Source organism: Barbatula barbatula, assembly GCF_947034865.1.
Source record: "Barbatula barbatula genome assembly, chromosome: 12".
NCBI classification, from domain to species: Eukaryota; Metazoa; Chordata; class Actinopteri; order Cypriniformes; family Nemacheilidae; genus Barbatula; species Barbatula barbatula.
This window is the reverse complement of record NC_136775.1, coordinates 2,623,892-2,639,872: the sequence shown is the minus strand read 5'-3', so window position 1 is coordinate 2,639,872 and position 15,981 is coordinate 2,623,892. Positions and strand designations below refer to the sequence as shown.

The window sequence follows — 15,981 nt, the reverse complement described above, 5'->3', positions numbered from 1 at the left end:
ACGTACAATTGTTAATCTTCTATAAAACAAAACAAAAATAAGCGTTATTACAACACTGAACTTTCTTTACATTACATCAAAATATTACTGAGTTGACACAAAATAAATAAAACGTATTTTTAGTAAATCAACAACAGAGTTTACATCTATGTTCGCCTTTCTGCTCGTCACTCGCCGTAGACTCTTATTTTGAAATTGTAATGTCACGCATGCGCAGTTTATGTTATGTGAAGCTCCATGTAGTTGCAGCATGTTTCCGAGTCTTCGCTCCTGTCATTGCACATGATCTGACATTAACTGGTAAGGTCAAGCAATTCTTTTATATAAAAGTCCGCTTTTACCATCCGCATGATAGTAAATCCCACCAGGATCTATTCTAACCGAAGCGACTATTACATGACACTTCGTTTTTAAGTGATCTCGTGTGTTGACATGCAGTAAGACAGCAGGCATGAACCCCAGTCCCACCCCGGGCTCATCTGCACCCCAGACTCTCACCGGCAGCCTGCGGAGACTCTTCAGTCATGTGAAAATTGAGAATTTAGTGGCTGGCCTCAGTGGAGGGGTTGTGTCCACACTGGTGCTGCATCCCCTGGATCTGGTCAAAATCAGATTCGCAGGTAATAATGAACCATATCTATTTACATTCATGTGCTAGTAATTCTGCACATTGTAAATTCTTTTGTATTTTTTAGTAACAACATTGTCCTGTGGTTATATTTGTGTTCTTCTAAAATACGTCCGAGAATGAAGAATTATATTCACTGTAGTATAAAATGAGACATTTTAATATATGTATTTAATGAATATTATATTTACTGCCACATGACTGCATTTTCAAAAAACTTATCAAAAATAATGATATTGGACACAGGCTGTTTCAGCTCAGCTGTTGCATTCTTGTTTCAGTGAGTGACGGGCTAGAATTGAGACCTAAATACAGTGGGATTCTACACTGCATGAGGAGCGTCTGGCACCAGGAGGGTCTGCGGGGACTTTACCAAGGCGTTACCCCCAATATCTGGGGTGCTGGAGCCTCATGGGGGCTTTACTTTTTCTTGTATGTATTTTTCTTTTTGTCCTCAGTATTGTATAGAGGTGTATGTTTTTGTTTTAAACCTGGAAATTAATATCAATCAAATTAAATCAATTAAAAATGTCAACTAATTTGTACAAAATATTTTCATGCTTTGACTAAAGCACACAAGATGCGTTTCACAACATTCTCAGATCTTCGGTCTGGTGTTTGTGGTGTTACTAAATAAGCAAATGAACCTTTTTAAATAAACGTAAATGATAGAAAGCAAAACAAATGCATTTTTACAAGTAGTCTCATAAAAAATGATGTTCATGCTTGCATAGTGACATCTTATTTTTCATATGTAGCTACAATGCAATAAAAGCATACAGTAAAGAGGGCAGACAGACGGAGCTGAGCGCTGGAGAACACATGAGGTCGGCCGCTACAGCAGGTCAGTACTGAGTATCTCTAACTACAGTGGGCACATAAATCAAGTCAATCTTTTTACATGTCACCTGCTCTTAAGATTAAGATTTCAAATATAGTAAGAAGGAATGTGGAGGAAACTCAAAAAACTGTAGCAAATTAAATACATAAATGAGTCATTAATACATTTTACCATCCCAAACCCTCACCACCACCACTAAACAGATCAAAGGCAGAGAGGATTAACTCTTCTACTGATTTATTCTATCAATCACAAAGATCTATCTAATCAGTCCTGACAGATTAACCTGCAGAATAATGAATGAGGCAGTGTTCTACTATTGATCAGTTGTTTTTAAGTTTGGAAAACATTTAAAGAATCTCATATATTCCTGATAACTCATTTATGAGACTAGGACCATGATTACACAGCTGATGACTGGTTTAATATAAAAGCTACGCTGGACGCAACCGGTGTGAGAAGAGTCAAAGCTGTGCCGTATATTCTCTAGTCACAAACCAATTCTGGAATTCTCAAACATGAAGTATGGAGTACCCTACTTATTTTTTTTAGAAACAACCATTTGGTATGAAAGTTGCCTTACACATGTTATATTTTTATATATATCTTGTATCTAGTTTTAGGCATGCTACTGCTTTGAGGTGCTTATTAATATTATGGAAATAATTTTGTGACATGAAACAGGCCGTAAAAAGTTGCTTTACACACGTGATATTTTGTCTATATCTTTATATCTTATACAGTGCCCTCCACTAATGTTAGTGGCCTTGGTAAATATGACCAAAATTTATACAAACAACTCTTATACAAACAATTTATACAAATTTCTTTAAGGAAAACCATTTAGATTGGGGTAAAATCAATGTTTTTCTCTAATACCCTGTTCACAATTTTTGGCACCTTTGTATTCAAAACCTTCTGCAACCTCCATTTGTATGAAAACATTTCTGACTCTTTTCTTTTATGTCTGAAGAGGTTTAAGAATATTTGGCACGTCATCAGAGTCCACTACTCCATACGGAATCTCTTAAGATACTTCAAATGTTGGTGCTCTCTTGTCTTCAGTTCATCCCACTCATTTCCTATAGTGTTCAGGTCAGGGAACTGGGATGGCTATGGGAGGATCTTGATTTTGTGTTCAGTTACACATTTTGATGTTTATTGTTTTTTTTATTTGTTGGTATTTGATGTCAAACATGATGCCATGTATCTGAACAAGATGTCCAGTGATAAAAGTAAGTTCACAACAATAAAGATCTGGCGAAATATATAACTGTGGACAAGGGGCATTTCTTTATCCCTGTATGCACCAAAATCTTGTGTAGTTGGTGCCAAAAACCCTTTTTCATTTTATATGGCCATAGACCCCAGTCCTGGTTGAAGTTCCACTATGGCAGATTGATATGATGGAGTTTGATTTTACATGAGAGCAGAAGATTTGTTTCTTGAACAGTGTCCCAAACAACTTGTGGTGATGGAGGTGCAGGTTTCATTTCCTTTATAATTTTCCTGTATATTGCACATCAGAACTATATTCTTTGGTTTTATTCATTGTGATAAAAGATTAAGGGGTTTGGGCTTTGTGTTACTAATATTTATTCTCCTGTGAAACAAGAAGTCATGACTGGACAACATCATGTTTCTAGTCACCTTGGTGTACTAAGGACATTTTAATATCACTGGGAATATACTTGGGAGATATTTTACTCATAAGAATTTCTAAGGGTGCCAAAAAATTGTGACCAGGGTATATTAGAGAATTTATTTTTTCATAATGTTATATTCCCCCCACTTCAAATTGTTTGACTTTAATGAAATGTTGGAATATGGTAGATTTGTTTGTATAAAAGATCAAAATGAGAAACAATGCAGATGTATTTTTACAGCCTTCTTTGCTCATATTTACCAAGGGTGCCAATATTAGTGGAGATCACTGTATATCTAGTTTAAGGCATTTCTACTTCAAGAACTGACTATTAATATTATGAAATGATTTTTGTGACATGAAACAGGCCGTAAAAGGGCTGAGAATATGGGTTTCTCAGAACATCTCTTGTGACCTATTCACTAATTTAATTACAGACATCCTTCATTTCCTCATTCATTTCCTCTTAGTTCCTCACCCGACGCTATTAAAAGTGAAATAATGGCCCTTTTTATTAAGACATCTCAGCCTGGTTATTCCAGGAAACTTTAAAATTGGGCTGTAAGACATAATAAAATGATCGAAATATGACAAATTTGCATTATGCAATGATTTGCAACAACTGAATGCTTTTCATACTTTATAAATAGTTTATTACTACAAAGCTTTAGGTCAATGTAGATAGCAGACAGACTGGTGAGACAGAAAAAGGGATGTTTTCTTTTCCTGAAAACAGTTATGTTAGTTCTATAACTTTCAGTTTTAAATATATTTATTTCTCTTTTAGTATTTGTTTCAGTGTTTATCTCATTTTAAAAAGGAAACACAGAATTGCGTCCAATAGGGGGAAGCCCCATGGGTGAACCTCCCCTTTGAGATAAAGAGTCTCTTGTTTTACAGCTTGTTGGTGTTTTTTTATGTTTCCATTTAAGCATTTAGCAAACGCTTTTATCCAAGGTGACTAACAATTGTGAAGAAAACAATAAAGCGATTCATCTTAGGGATGCAACAACATGAGAAATGCTATCCAAAGTTTCCACAACACCCGTTGGAGGAGGAAGAGAGAGAGTTTGACCGGGCTGTGATGTGTCACCTTTTTTAGGGGCCATGACGCTTTGTCTGACCAACCCGATCTGGGTGACCAAAACTCGCCTTGTCCTGCAGTATAACACAGATCCGAAGCAATACAAAGGAATGATGGACGCTCTGGTCAAAATCTACACCCATGAAGGCATCGCTGGACTCTATCGGGTAGGGTAAAGCGTTTCTGTAACTTGCATGTGTTTTTTTTACACGTGTGTGCCTTATTTTTGCAGTCAAGTTGTTTTTGGGCTGAATCATTTCCTTGAACAGGAATTATTGGTGTTTCATAATAAAGCGTGTCTTGAAATTCCACAACGTGCCTGTTGGAGGCGCATTTGTATAAGGAAATAAGGATTTTTTGATCATGTTTTCGTTGCACGCTGCAGGGTTTGTTTGTGTTATCTAGCTGAGTTAACTGTTGTGCTCACTAGGGCTTCCTCCCGGGTTTGTTTGGAACCTCCCATGGTGCACTGCAGTTCATGGCTTATGAAGAACTGAAGAGAGATTACAACAAATACAGAAAGTTGCAATCAGACGCTAAACTGGTTTGTATGAACACACCGTGCTTTGATTCTTCATTAAATTTACAAAAGGTTTGACTATGTTTAGAACGGATAAGCACATTGCATTGTGGGAAACTTTATACATACAGTTAAATCCCATTGGTCCAATCTAATCTACGCCAAACCTGAAATGATTATGATTGGCTGTATTTGTTTTATTTCATGGTTCGTTCAACACCTGATTGGGACACATTATTACGCGTCACATTTATCTGGTCAGCTTCGCAGGAAATAACTCACTGTCCATGTTGCTCTCTCTCCTCCCCAGAACCCGTTAGAATACATTACCATGGCGGCTTTGTCTAAAATATTTGCCGTGGCTACGACGTACCCCTATCAGGTCATCCGGGCCCGTCTGCAAGATCAGCACAATAAATATAACGGAGCATTAGATGTTATTGGGAGAACGTGGAGGTAAGCAGGAGACATGCACGCGCGGTAATCTCAAGCAAACACCTGAGCAAATTGACAGCTTTTTTGGGCTGGAGCAGTTTTAAAGGAAAAGATCTGGCTTCAACCCAAGTGATGTTTCATGACCAGCATTCACGATATGCTGTCGAATACAACAGACAATAAATGCATTATGAAAGAATATTACTTGTAGATCATTTTAAACAGTATTTGAATAGCCATATTTTTATACAGAGTTGAAATATTTGATTAGTTAATTTGCAAAAAATGCAAGAAGTTCTTTAAGCAAATATAAACCTACCTCTTGCCTATGACTGTCCTCAGAAACGAGGGCCTCTCAGGGTTCTATAAAGGGATGATTCCCAACCTGATCCGAGTCACACCAGCCTGCTGCATAACTTTTGTTGTCTATGAGAACGTTTCCCGCTACCTTTTGGATCAGTGAGAACGGACGCGACTGCACAGAGGAACCGGAGCTGGGACGGACCGTCCTGTTGGACTGCATCGACGGAAAGAGGTTAAACCGAGCAGGTCCTGTCCTGGAACAGGAGTGACGCCAGAGTGTGTAATCGAACAGAAGTCACTTATCCTGAAACTGGATCTTTTGAAATTCACTATAAGTGAATGCTGATGTCACAATACAGTGCAAGTGACGGCCGAATGTAACTTTATACATTACTATGTGGCTGTAAGTTACACTGAAAAAAAGGGAGTTTGTTTTATTTTATTAAAAAAAAATCGATGTATGTTGTAATATTTTATCTCATGGGGCTGGGCAATACATTGAATATCCTTGATGTATTGGAGTTTTTAGACCTTGTCTTGATTTCCAAACCAGCTTCAAAGTTGCTATGTTTTATTAATTTTATGACATTTTATTAAGAACGCACAGTAATACACGGTTTAAAAAAGATTATAAGGTTTAATAAAATATGTGAATATTGTCATTTATTTCTGTGTATTTTTATCTCTAATTTTGATAACTAACCTTTAAGTATATTTTTACTGTGATTAAGTTCTTTACTAAACTTGGGCTTTATTAAACCTAATCCTAAATATAGTAACAAAACAATTAACAACATAAAAAAGGCTAAGACATTGATTATCAACAATATTAAGATATATTTTATGAGTATTGCCCAGCCCTAATAGTAATTCATCAGTGAGATTCAGGGATATAAAATCTATTACACTTGTGTGTGTAAGAATTGGCTGTACCATGTTTATATCTTCATATCATGTCTTAATATCGTGTCATAGCAAAAGCCAAAACTTTATTTCTTAAATCGAGGTCACAAATTCACCAAATTTGACATGTGACTGGCTGCTGACATTTCTGTAATGAGCTGAAATACGCGGGCAGAAAGTGCACTTGGCTTATAGGTTAATACGAGAAACGTGTACCAAAGACAGCGACTTTTTTCTTTGAAAAAACGTATAAAAAACTTTATTGACATTTAAAAAATGACCCGATAAAATGTACAAAGTTTTACATTATACGTTTAGCCTCGAGCTGATAAAAATTAAGTTAAAAATTATATTTAAGGTTGTTAATATGGATAATATACGAGACCGTGCTGGAAAACTAAAACGTACTTTTGCACCAGTTAGAGAGTTGTTTTACTACAGTACTGAATGATAATATTGTAAAACCTGTGGGGTTGACAGCTAGAAACAAACACAAGTACTGCAGAACGTTGATTTCCAAACAACATTGACTTTCATTGTATAAACACGAGACCACCGAGACATTTCTCGAAATATCTCCTGTTGTGTTCCACAGAAGACGCATGTTTAACACAACATTAGAATGAATAAATCACGATAAAATTGTTATATGTGGATATTTTGTCCAAGGTTGTCCAAATTACACTCGATATTTACTTTCATGAGAATGATGACTGGTACAATATATCCTAAACGTTTCAAAACTGTCCATAAAGGTCAATATTTAGTAAAACAGTACAGAGATAATGTTGTAGAGAAGTTGTGATGTTCCCTGAAGAACACAAGGGTCTCAGATGCTCAGAGGAAGCTCTTCGATGATCACCCGGGAGACAGAGTTCCATCCGGTGGAAGCGTCGCCATGGGGATAGTCGCCACAGGTACCCACCCAGACGGCAACATCCACCAAGCCTTTCTTCACACCTTCACATAAACCTTCAACTGAAACAAACCCGAAAAAGTAAGATGACCGTCAGAAGCTTACCACAAATACAAAACTGTTAGAAGAACAGACATAAACAGATGTGCTTAAATGCACCCTGAGGGGAAATTAGGAATTCAGAGATAGTCTTATCTGCTGCAATTAATCCCTACAGAACAATCTGTAGCGTTTAGAGAGCAAAGCTTTTAAAAGATCTTCCCTGTAGCACAAGAGGGGATAAAACGGATTCAGGGCATGAGCCTTTTTTATTTCCCATCACTGTAAAAGGACAAATGGTTGCACTTTGTTTGACAGGCCGATCTTAAAGAAAGAACAAAATTTGGCTCATTCTACCAAAGACAAGTGACTTTTCTTTTCCTTGATATGTAGACAAAGATATTGATATTGCAGACATCTCTTGCTAAAAACTCTTGCTTTTACAATCCTAAAATGTGTCTATGTGGCTATTTCAACCCAGCATTGGGTCAAAAATGGGCAAACCCAACTATTGAGTTAGATTAACACGGAACATGTTTATTTTTGGGTTAAAGCAAGCCAGCATTTGGGATTTAAACACCCCCCATAGTATAATTTAGCTGTTAGGTTGAAAGAAGCCAACATTTTTTAGCGTGTAGTAAACGTTTATACTAAAAATAAGAAACTCTCAGTATACTTTTTCATCTACTTCTCAGAATGATATATTTGAACTAATCTTTTGATGGAGATATACTCTGTACTTGCTTGTAGACATTTGTGTTTACTCTTTTCTTTGAGAAACCTTTTAAATACTTTTTGTAAGTGCATGCAGTATAATAACTAGTTTTCTGAGAGCATACTTTGACGTGTGCTTTCATACACATGTGTCACAAGTTTCATTTAGAAGTATACCTATACGTTTTTTTTGTAGTATATTTGCAGAACAAACAAAAATGTAGGTGTAAACTTGTTGTGCACTCCGTGTACTATAGTTATGCATACAAGTATACTTTTATATAAACTAAAAAGTGGACCAATGTATCCCCAAGTAGTACTGCCATAGTATAATAGAAATACATTTATATTATTATACTTCAAAATATACATAAACTTTACGTATATAGATTAACTTATTTTAAGTTAGTAGTTGTTATTCTGCAATAAAGGTGCCCATTAACATTCATTGTTATTCTATGGTCACGCATGCTCTGTAGGTCTCTTTATGCCGTGTTTGCTCATTCGAATTACTAGACATTCAATTTGAATGCCAACAACGTCTAACAAGGCATTTTGAATCACCTACAAATTTAGCATTTGGTCTTTTGGAAATGTTATGTAGTTGAATAGCTCAGCAATTGAGATCAGACCTTTCAAAGTGGTAATGTACACGTTCGGCGCTTGATGAAGAAGCGTTCAGACGGAACGGGACCTCATCTAATCTGGTTGGGGGCATTTAAAAAATGTACGGCTGTTGGCTTGAAGTCACAATTTAATCTCATTAAATGTACAGCCAGATCCTTATAAGTACGCCACCATACTGTTCAATTATTTTTCATTAATTACTTTTCAGTAAAGAGTTCCGCATATTAAAAAGACTATTTCATTTTAAACAGTCAGATCCTTTTAACAAGGCCAATATACTCTTCAGTCTTTTCTCATGAATTACTTGTCAGTAAATAATTATGCATATCAAAAATCCTTTTTAAATTTGGTTTCTTATACTCTTCAGTCTTTTTTCATTAATAACAAATTATGCATATTATAATAACAATTTGTTAAAATGTTATTTGTATTTTTCTATTTTCTCATTTCATTTTATTTTATATCATTTTACATAATCAGATCCTTTTAAAAAGACCACTTTACTCTTCAGTCTTTTTTCATTAATAACTAATTATGCATATTAAAATGACTTTTTAAAATTTTATTTGTATTTTTCTATTTTATTTTTTTATTTAATTTGATATAATTTACACAGTCAGATCCTTTTAACAAGGCCACTTTACTGTTCTGTCTTTTTTCATTCATTACTTGTCAGTTATAGGAATAAAGTCAAACCTCACCTGATGTGGTTCGGTGTATGTTGATGGTGGAGTTGAACTCTGGACTCCCCTGGTCCAGGTAAATGATGGACTCTATAGGCAGCGGTGATGTGCATTCTGCTCCATTAAAAGTGAAGTACCAGCGCTGACAACAAGCTTTTTTACACTTCAGCCTGAGAGAGCCGCTGAACAGCACACGTAGGGCACTGCCTGCATACTGTTTAGTAAACGTGCACTCCTGAGGACAGTACACAAGAACAATGCGACAGCTTGTTTACACCATATTCACTTTTATATACCTTTATAAAAAAGCCATGTATAAGATCTATAGTGTGTTCCACATATTAACCCAAACAATGCAAACTCTTTCAGTGTTTACTTATTCTCATACCATTCCAAACCTGTATGACACGGACACAAAAGAAGATGTTTTTTAAAGAACACTGGTAAATAACACTGCGCCCCATTGACTTTCATTGAACACAAAACCACTGAGACATTTCTCAAAATATCTTCTTTTGTGATGCACTGAAGAAAGTTATATACAGGTCTTGAACAACGTGAGGGTGAATAAATGATAACAACATTCACATTTTTGGGTACACTTTCCACTTTGAAGACATTGTATATGGTGAGAGGGGTTAGTATAAGTTTTCAGCCTCTTACTGTAATTTTGCCCAGGTCGATGCCATAGTTTAGAGCGTTCCAGGCACACTGTTTATAGTTGGGTTTCCACGGCTCTTCGAACCTCTCCGTCACACATTCGCCCTTCTCCCCTTTTACACCGTCCCGGCCCGGGACACCTGGAGTGCCTGGAATTCCATTCACTCCTGGATTTCCGTCTCTTCCTGGAGGTCCTGCTGGACCCTGAAGGCAGCCGGAATACTGAGAAACATTTCAGCATTTTGTTAACCGGCATATTTTGCAGCTTCGAGTGTCTGTAATAGTTATTAGAAATCTCATATAACTTTGGAAAGGCATTGTAATGGAATGAGCTATACCATCAGCTCTCTGATGGAAATACCACGCTGCAGCTATATTTACAACTGTGAAATTGGACAAGTCGAGCCAGTTTGGTGCAATGTTTCTAATGAAAATGGAAAAGTAGCCCATAATGGAGCGCTGCCCATGTTAAGCCTCATTGAATTGAGATGGAGTCATCTGTCCAGTTTGATTGTATAGAGCTCTGCATGCTCACTATCAGTGAGATTCATTATCTACTTCATTCTTAATAAACCACTTAAACTCACAGCCTCAGACTTAAACTCCACAATATTTACATCATTTTAAAAAGAGGACAATAGCAATTAATACAGTTTAAAAAAGTAAGAGTATTTTAGACAAGTGATAATATTAACTATTAGTTGACAAATCTGAGCTCAGTTTGAGACTCTTTTATTGAAATATCTGATATGAGACTTTAGGCAAAGTTTCCCTTTGCTCTTCATTAAAGCTTATTAGCATGTTAAAGTGGAGGTCATGCATTCTGACTTCTTTACACCGTTGAACATGCTGCTTGACATAGTCAACTTGTTAAAAAAAAATTTTTTAAACGTCTGTGTCGTCACAGGGATCCTTTTCCTCTTGTTGGGAAATTCTCCCGGAAAAGGACGCCCATAGCAAAGACGAAAGAAATAGCCTGCCCACACGGCAAACGACGAGTGATAGGAAGACCTGCTTATCAAGATTGGCTGCGCTGTGGGCCTGCAGTGTGTTACTCTTGCAATAGTGAGAGAAGTTGAGGTGTGTTTGTTCACGGCATTTCAATGAAGGATATGATATAAACGATGGATATAACGCTGGATTTGGAGATTGTTTGAAACTGATAGATGGTCCCAGTGCTAAAAGATGCCAGACATGAACTGCACAAGGTAAGTCAAACTAAGTCATATGTTTGTTCTTTGTTGGCAATCGTCGTGTACGTGCAAAAAACAAAAAGGGATTAATGCGATAATGTATTGTGTGCTCGTTCTGTAGTTCAGTCCCATTGCCTGCCTCCAGCAGCACATGTTTTTTTCGGGAAATAATCGTACAGCTGTTTCTCTCTTGTGTAAATTTGATCAAACTAAATACTCTTCGAAGATATGATGTATGCAATGCTACTGTTTAGGTACTCAAGATTAATATGAGATTGGCAGAAACTGTCAACTGATCTTTAGAGATCTTATTTGTGTTTTTTCTTTCTTATGGCTGTTATCAAATATGTTAGTATTTTAGTAGTGCCCATCACTGGATGTAAAATTGTGACTTTGAAGTCAACTGCTACTTGAACTCATTTTGTGTCTACAAACGAATGTATTTTATAAAAAGGATATTCAGGGGCAGGCAGGATTTCATCTATCACTGACAGGGGGACACAAGTGGGACCTTGAAAAGTGGACAATGTATAAATGAGTGAATCGAGGCAGCTGGGAAGACATTGAAAAAAATGAATGCCTCATAAACAACTGAAAGATGTCAGACAAAGTGAAAAGTCATTTCAGAGGCAGATCATTCAGATTCTTGATTTCATATGAAAGATGATTATTTTTGGAAACCATGCAACAATGATTTTTACACAACGATATGCAAACAGCATTCAAACCCATGCTAAAACTAAACTGATGCTCACAATAAATACACAAAACAGTTTTATATTATGGAGAAAACATTTCTGTACGCAAATTTCAGTGAAACTTGAAAATGTATCTCACAGGAATTCATAACTATTTTACGAGGCGGCTTATTCGTATGAATTTGTACGTTGAATCCTACAAAAACGTACGATAACTAGAAAAGCACTACTAAAGCCCCTAACCCATAAAGTCATGAAAGCAAATCGTACAAAAATGTGCGAATGATATGAATGCGACAATAGTAATGTGAAATGTGTTGCCTTTTTCCTTCATTTTTTTTTCATTTAAGTTTAATGTCATCCGATGTACTTTTGTACTTCAATACTTAAAAAAGATCATACGGATTCATACAAATATGATGCTGTGGTCACACACTAGACTTTGGGCATGCGAAATTAGTTAGTACGGTGCTGAGCGATTCCTCCATCTTTTAAATTCATGTATAGAGAGGTCACGTTATGACGTTTTGATCTTCTATTGGTCTCACGCATTCACGTGGAATGAATTCGCAGTTCATTGTACCAGTTGTAAAACAGTACGTTTTTTGCCGTGAGATTGTGTTGTCTTTAGGAGTTTGTTTAAATTAGTTTCCCTATAAGTATGAGCGATAATAATCCGCAGCAAAATATGATATAACAGTCAGCATGAAACATTTGATCCTGTATGCCAGGACATCATATTAACACAGCAGACAGTGTGAATAAAATGCATTTTAATAAACACTCTCAGGGGGCGTATATTTATGACACCGTACCAACGGGTGGCAAACCGAGCCAAAACGACAGGTGCGACAGAAGAACCTCATCCATTATGGGACATTTAGAGAATTGGCGAGACAGCGAATCACCACGCATTTACATCTCCATTCGAAAGCGCTTCTAAATGTCTAGGGTGGGAAAAAAGCAGCACCTAACCTCATCCGAGCGAACAATCCCTGGCGTGAGAGGTCTGGTTTTAACATTAAGTTAGCTCCACTGTCACTCGAATCAGTTTCCGCAAGACTACTGCAACTTCTAATCAGCATGCCTACAAGCAGAAAGCTGTGGAAATAAGGGCCCTTAAATAGGCAATAAATCTTCTCGATACAGGCCAGAGGCAAGCCGGGAAGTGAAATGTATTCATATTTATAAGCTGGGGGCTCTGTGGCTGCGCTCGCAGCCCCCGTGAGTTTGGCTTCAATGCTTTTTATTGACAGGACACACCTGAATGTACTGCAAACAAAGGCTTGTGGAGCACACGGCGCTATCTCCCTCTGCGGTTATACACAGCGGCTTCATTAGTTAGGACTGCCCGAACGGTCTGAATGAGAAATGCACATGTTCTCTACCCACTGTGAGCAAATTTAAAAGAATTAGAGCTCCTGCTTTTCATTATAATGACGGGACGGTGAGATGATACAGTAGTTTATAAGAAACGTCGACTGGTTTGGTGAACGATTATCTCTCACCCGTGAACAAAGGCATTTTCCGCGGACGTTGAGCAACTGAGGCCTTCATTTGTTTCATTGTACAGTTAATGAAAATAATAGCGGAATTCCTGGTAGCCTGTAACTTTCAATAAAATGCCTCTCCGGAAATTAAGTTGTTAAAGCATCCTGCTGTTCGTCTAAGATTGTGATGAGCAACCGTTTTAGGAGCAAAAGGAAATGTATCTTCTTTTTTACGGTAAATTATTAAAGTTGTTGACTATGACAAACACACAGCATATTGTGTATATACTTTATATTGTCCCTTATTTGAGGATAGTACCGATGAAGTCCCTGCAAAAAAACACCATTAAAATAGGCCAAAAAATACCAAATATCAGTATGAACCATTATCTTTTTCCATTAAACCCATCGTAAAATTCCTAGTGTGTTAGGGGATGATTCCAATAAGATTTGATCCCCCACCAATACAATCTATTACATACTATTAGACACCATTGTTGTTTTCACAAAACTAATACAATTCTCAATTGTGCCTTGGCCAGGGTTCCCTGCTGAAAAAAAACAATAGAAACCATTAGTGGTTGTAAAGGGATTTGTACTGGCTTTAATGGAAACTGTAATGGTTCTACTGGTATGTGATGGATTATATTGGTGGGATGTTAACTCATATTGGAATAGTGCCCAAACACACTACAAAAAAGAATGGTTTTAATGGAAAAGCTAATGGTTCACAATGGTATTTTGACGGAAACCATTAGATTTTCTGTAATGGTTTCTGTTTGGTTTCTATTGTTTTTCAGCATGGGTACAAATCGATTTCCTCCTTAACAAAAAATCCATTACAGGAATTATTTTGGTATGAACCATTAGGTTTTACCATTAAAACCATTACAAAATTCCTTTACGCAGTGTGTTTTGGGTATTTTTCTAATAGGATTTAACATCTCACCAATATAATACATCACATACCAGTAGAACCATTCCAGTTTCCATTAAAGCCAACACAAATCCCTTTACAACCATTAAAACCATTGTAACTTATTTAATGGTTTCTATTGTTTTTTACAGTAGGGTACTCATAGAAACCATTACAGAAATTCTAATGGTTTTCATTAAATTATATCCATATGAACCATTAGCCATTAAAACCATTATAAAAAAAATATTGTGGTGCGTTTTGCCCATTATTCCATTGGGATTTAATGGTTCCCATCTGCCAATTAACATCCCAGCAATAGAATCCATCAAGATACCATTAGAGTTTACATTAAAATTGTATTCCCATTCCCAATTCCCATTACAACCATCTATTGCATTTTCTATTGTGTTTGTTGAAGATTTCTGTGTTTTTTCAGCAGGGAAAGTGCAAAATGTGCAAAAAATCTAAGAGATGATCTCTTTACCTCTCAATTATTTCTCCTAATTATCAGTGAGATTAAATGGAAAGCAAATGGAAACTTTGGCTTGAGTCTCATCTGCATTTCAGATGTTTCTCATTTCTTCGCCTCAGTATGAGCTATTCTTTAGCCAGAAAGAGAATGGCCTGCTAAAATAGTGTTGAAATAAAGGATAAAGTGTCTAAACAACTCAGACTTACTAATGTGAATGCAGATGGTTCCGCTGGCAAAGATTTTTGACTGAAATGATGCAGACGATAAATATCAAATTCGTCTTTCAATGAATCTCAGGAGACTTCAGAGCTATCAAGAAATGAAATGAGCTGGGGAATTTCTTACAGCTCACAGCTGTATATTCGATAGACTTTGATGACTAATAAACAGGAGCGCACTGCGTACTGCATACTGTGCAGTGTACACTCCGCTGACTACTGCTCTCTCTCATGACCTCATCGGCATGTTTGTTTTAGTAAGTGGCACCCAGTTATCATCCTATTAAAAAATCGTTGGCAGTCTGACAAAATGTAAAAAGAAAACAAAGCCGTGAAAATAAGAAAACCGTGCTTAATACCCCTTATGAAACGTGACCAGGTTTTTTGTTGTTTTTAGACATAGTATACTGTTTCATACAGTAGCGAACATTGTTGATAACGCACATTCAGTTACACTGATAATGGAAGGTTTAGTTGAGCGCAATGTATTGTGGGATATCACACGATGCGCTCCATTGTACACTTTAAATTTTACCTAAAAGTTTAGACAGATTTATACAAAGGCAAATAAATTATACAAAAGTTTTTGGAACAAGGCCCACAGAATAAAACTATATTGAATGCGTGTTCATTTTCTGCAGTAAACTCCGGAGAATTTAAACAAATCGGTCACATCTTTTTCAGGAATCAATCTGTCATCGCTTGGTTAACGGGACCCCGTGACTCATATTTGTCTCGCGTCTGCAAAAATGAACCTGACATTGCTCAATAGAAAGAGTTTAGTCGATACGGCAAACTGGCACCAACTGTGGGAAATCACAGTTATGACATTGATCTGTGAAACAGACAGAATCGATCCTCATATCTGAAGCAGCCAATTATATTTACAGTCACTCGTATATATCTGTATCTGTATGCTCATAAATATTTCATGAATTGCTTCAGAACGTGTTTTTTTTACAACTTCTGCACAGAAGATGCACTTCTCCGTGT

General features: G+C 36.7%; 2 protein-coding genes across 4 annotated transcripts; one reads left to right on the top strand and one right to left on the bottom strand.

The window, feature by feature from the left end:
- The first annotated feature begins 176 nt into the window (after positions 1 to 176).
- slc25a32b (solute carrier family 25 member 32b) lies at positions 177 to 7,006 on the top strand. 3 transcript variants are annotated; one of them, XM_079468742.1, is made up of 8 exons: positions 177 to 300; positions 439 to 620; positions 910 to 1,060; positions 1,387 to 1,472; positions 4,217 to 4,365; positions 4,629 to 4,742; positions 5,029 to 5,174; positions 5,496 to 7,006. In XM_079468742.1, the coding sequence occupies exons 2-8, from the start codon at positions 452 to 454 to the stop codon at positions 5,614 to 5,616; spliced, it is 936 nt and encodes a 311-aa protein (XP_079324868.1). In that variant the 5' UTR covers positions 177 to 300; positions 439 to 451; the 3' UTR covers positions 5,617 to 7,006. The 3 variants fall into 3 exon arrangements, with proteins under 3 accessions (XP_079324868.1, XP_079324870.1, XP_079324869.1); XM_079468743.1 differs by having other exon boundaries at positions 214 to 300; positions 416 to 620; positions 5,496 to 6,382; XM_079468744.1 differs by lacking the exon at positions 5,496 to 7,006 and having other exon boundaries at positions 5,029 to 5,305.
- Positions 7,007 to 7,188: 182 nt separating this feature from the next.
- cthrc1b (collagen triple helix repeat containing 1b) lies at positions 7,189 to 14,411 on the bottom strand (the record flags this gene model as incomplete). Its single annotated transcript, XM_079468987.1, has 4 exons — positions 7,189 to 7,337; positions 9,357 to 9,573; positions 10,002 to 10,220; positions 14,349 to 14,411. 4 exons carry the CDS (start codon positions 14,409 to 14,411, stop codon positions 7,189 to 7,191), a joined length of 648 nt encoding a protein of 215 aa, XP_079325113.1.
- Positions 14,412 to 15,981: the final 1,570 nt, after the last annotated feature.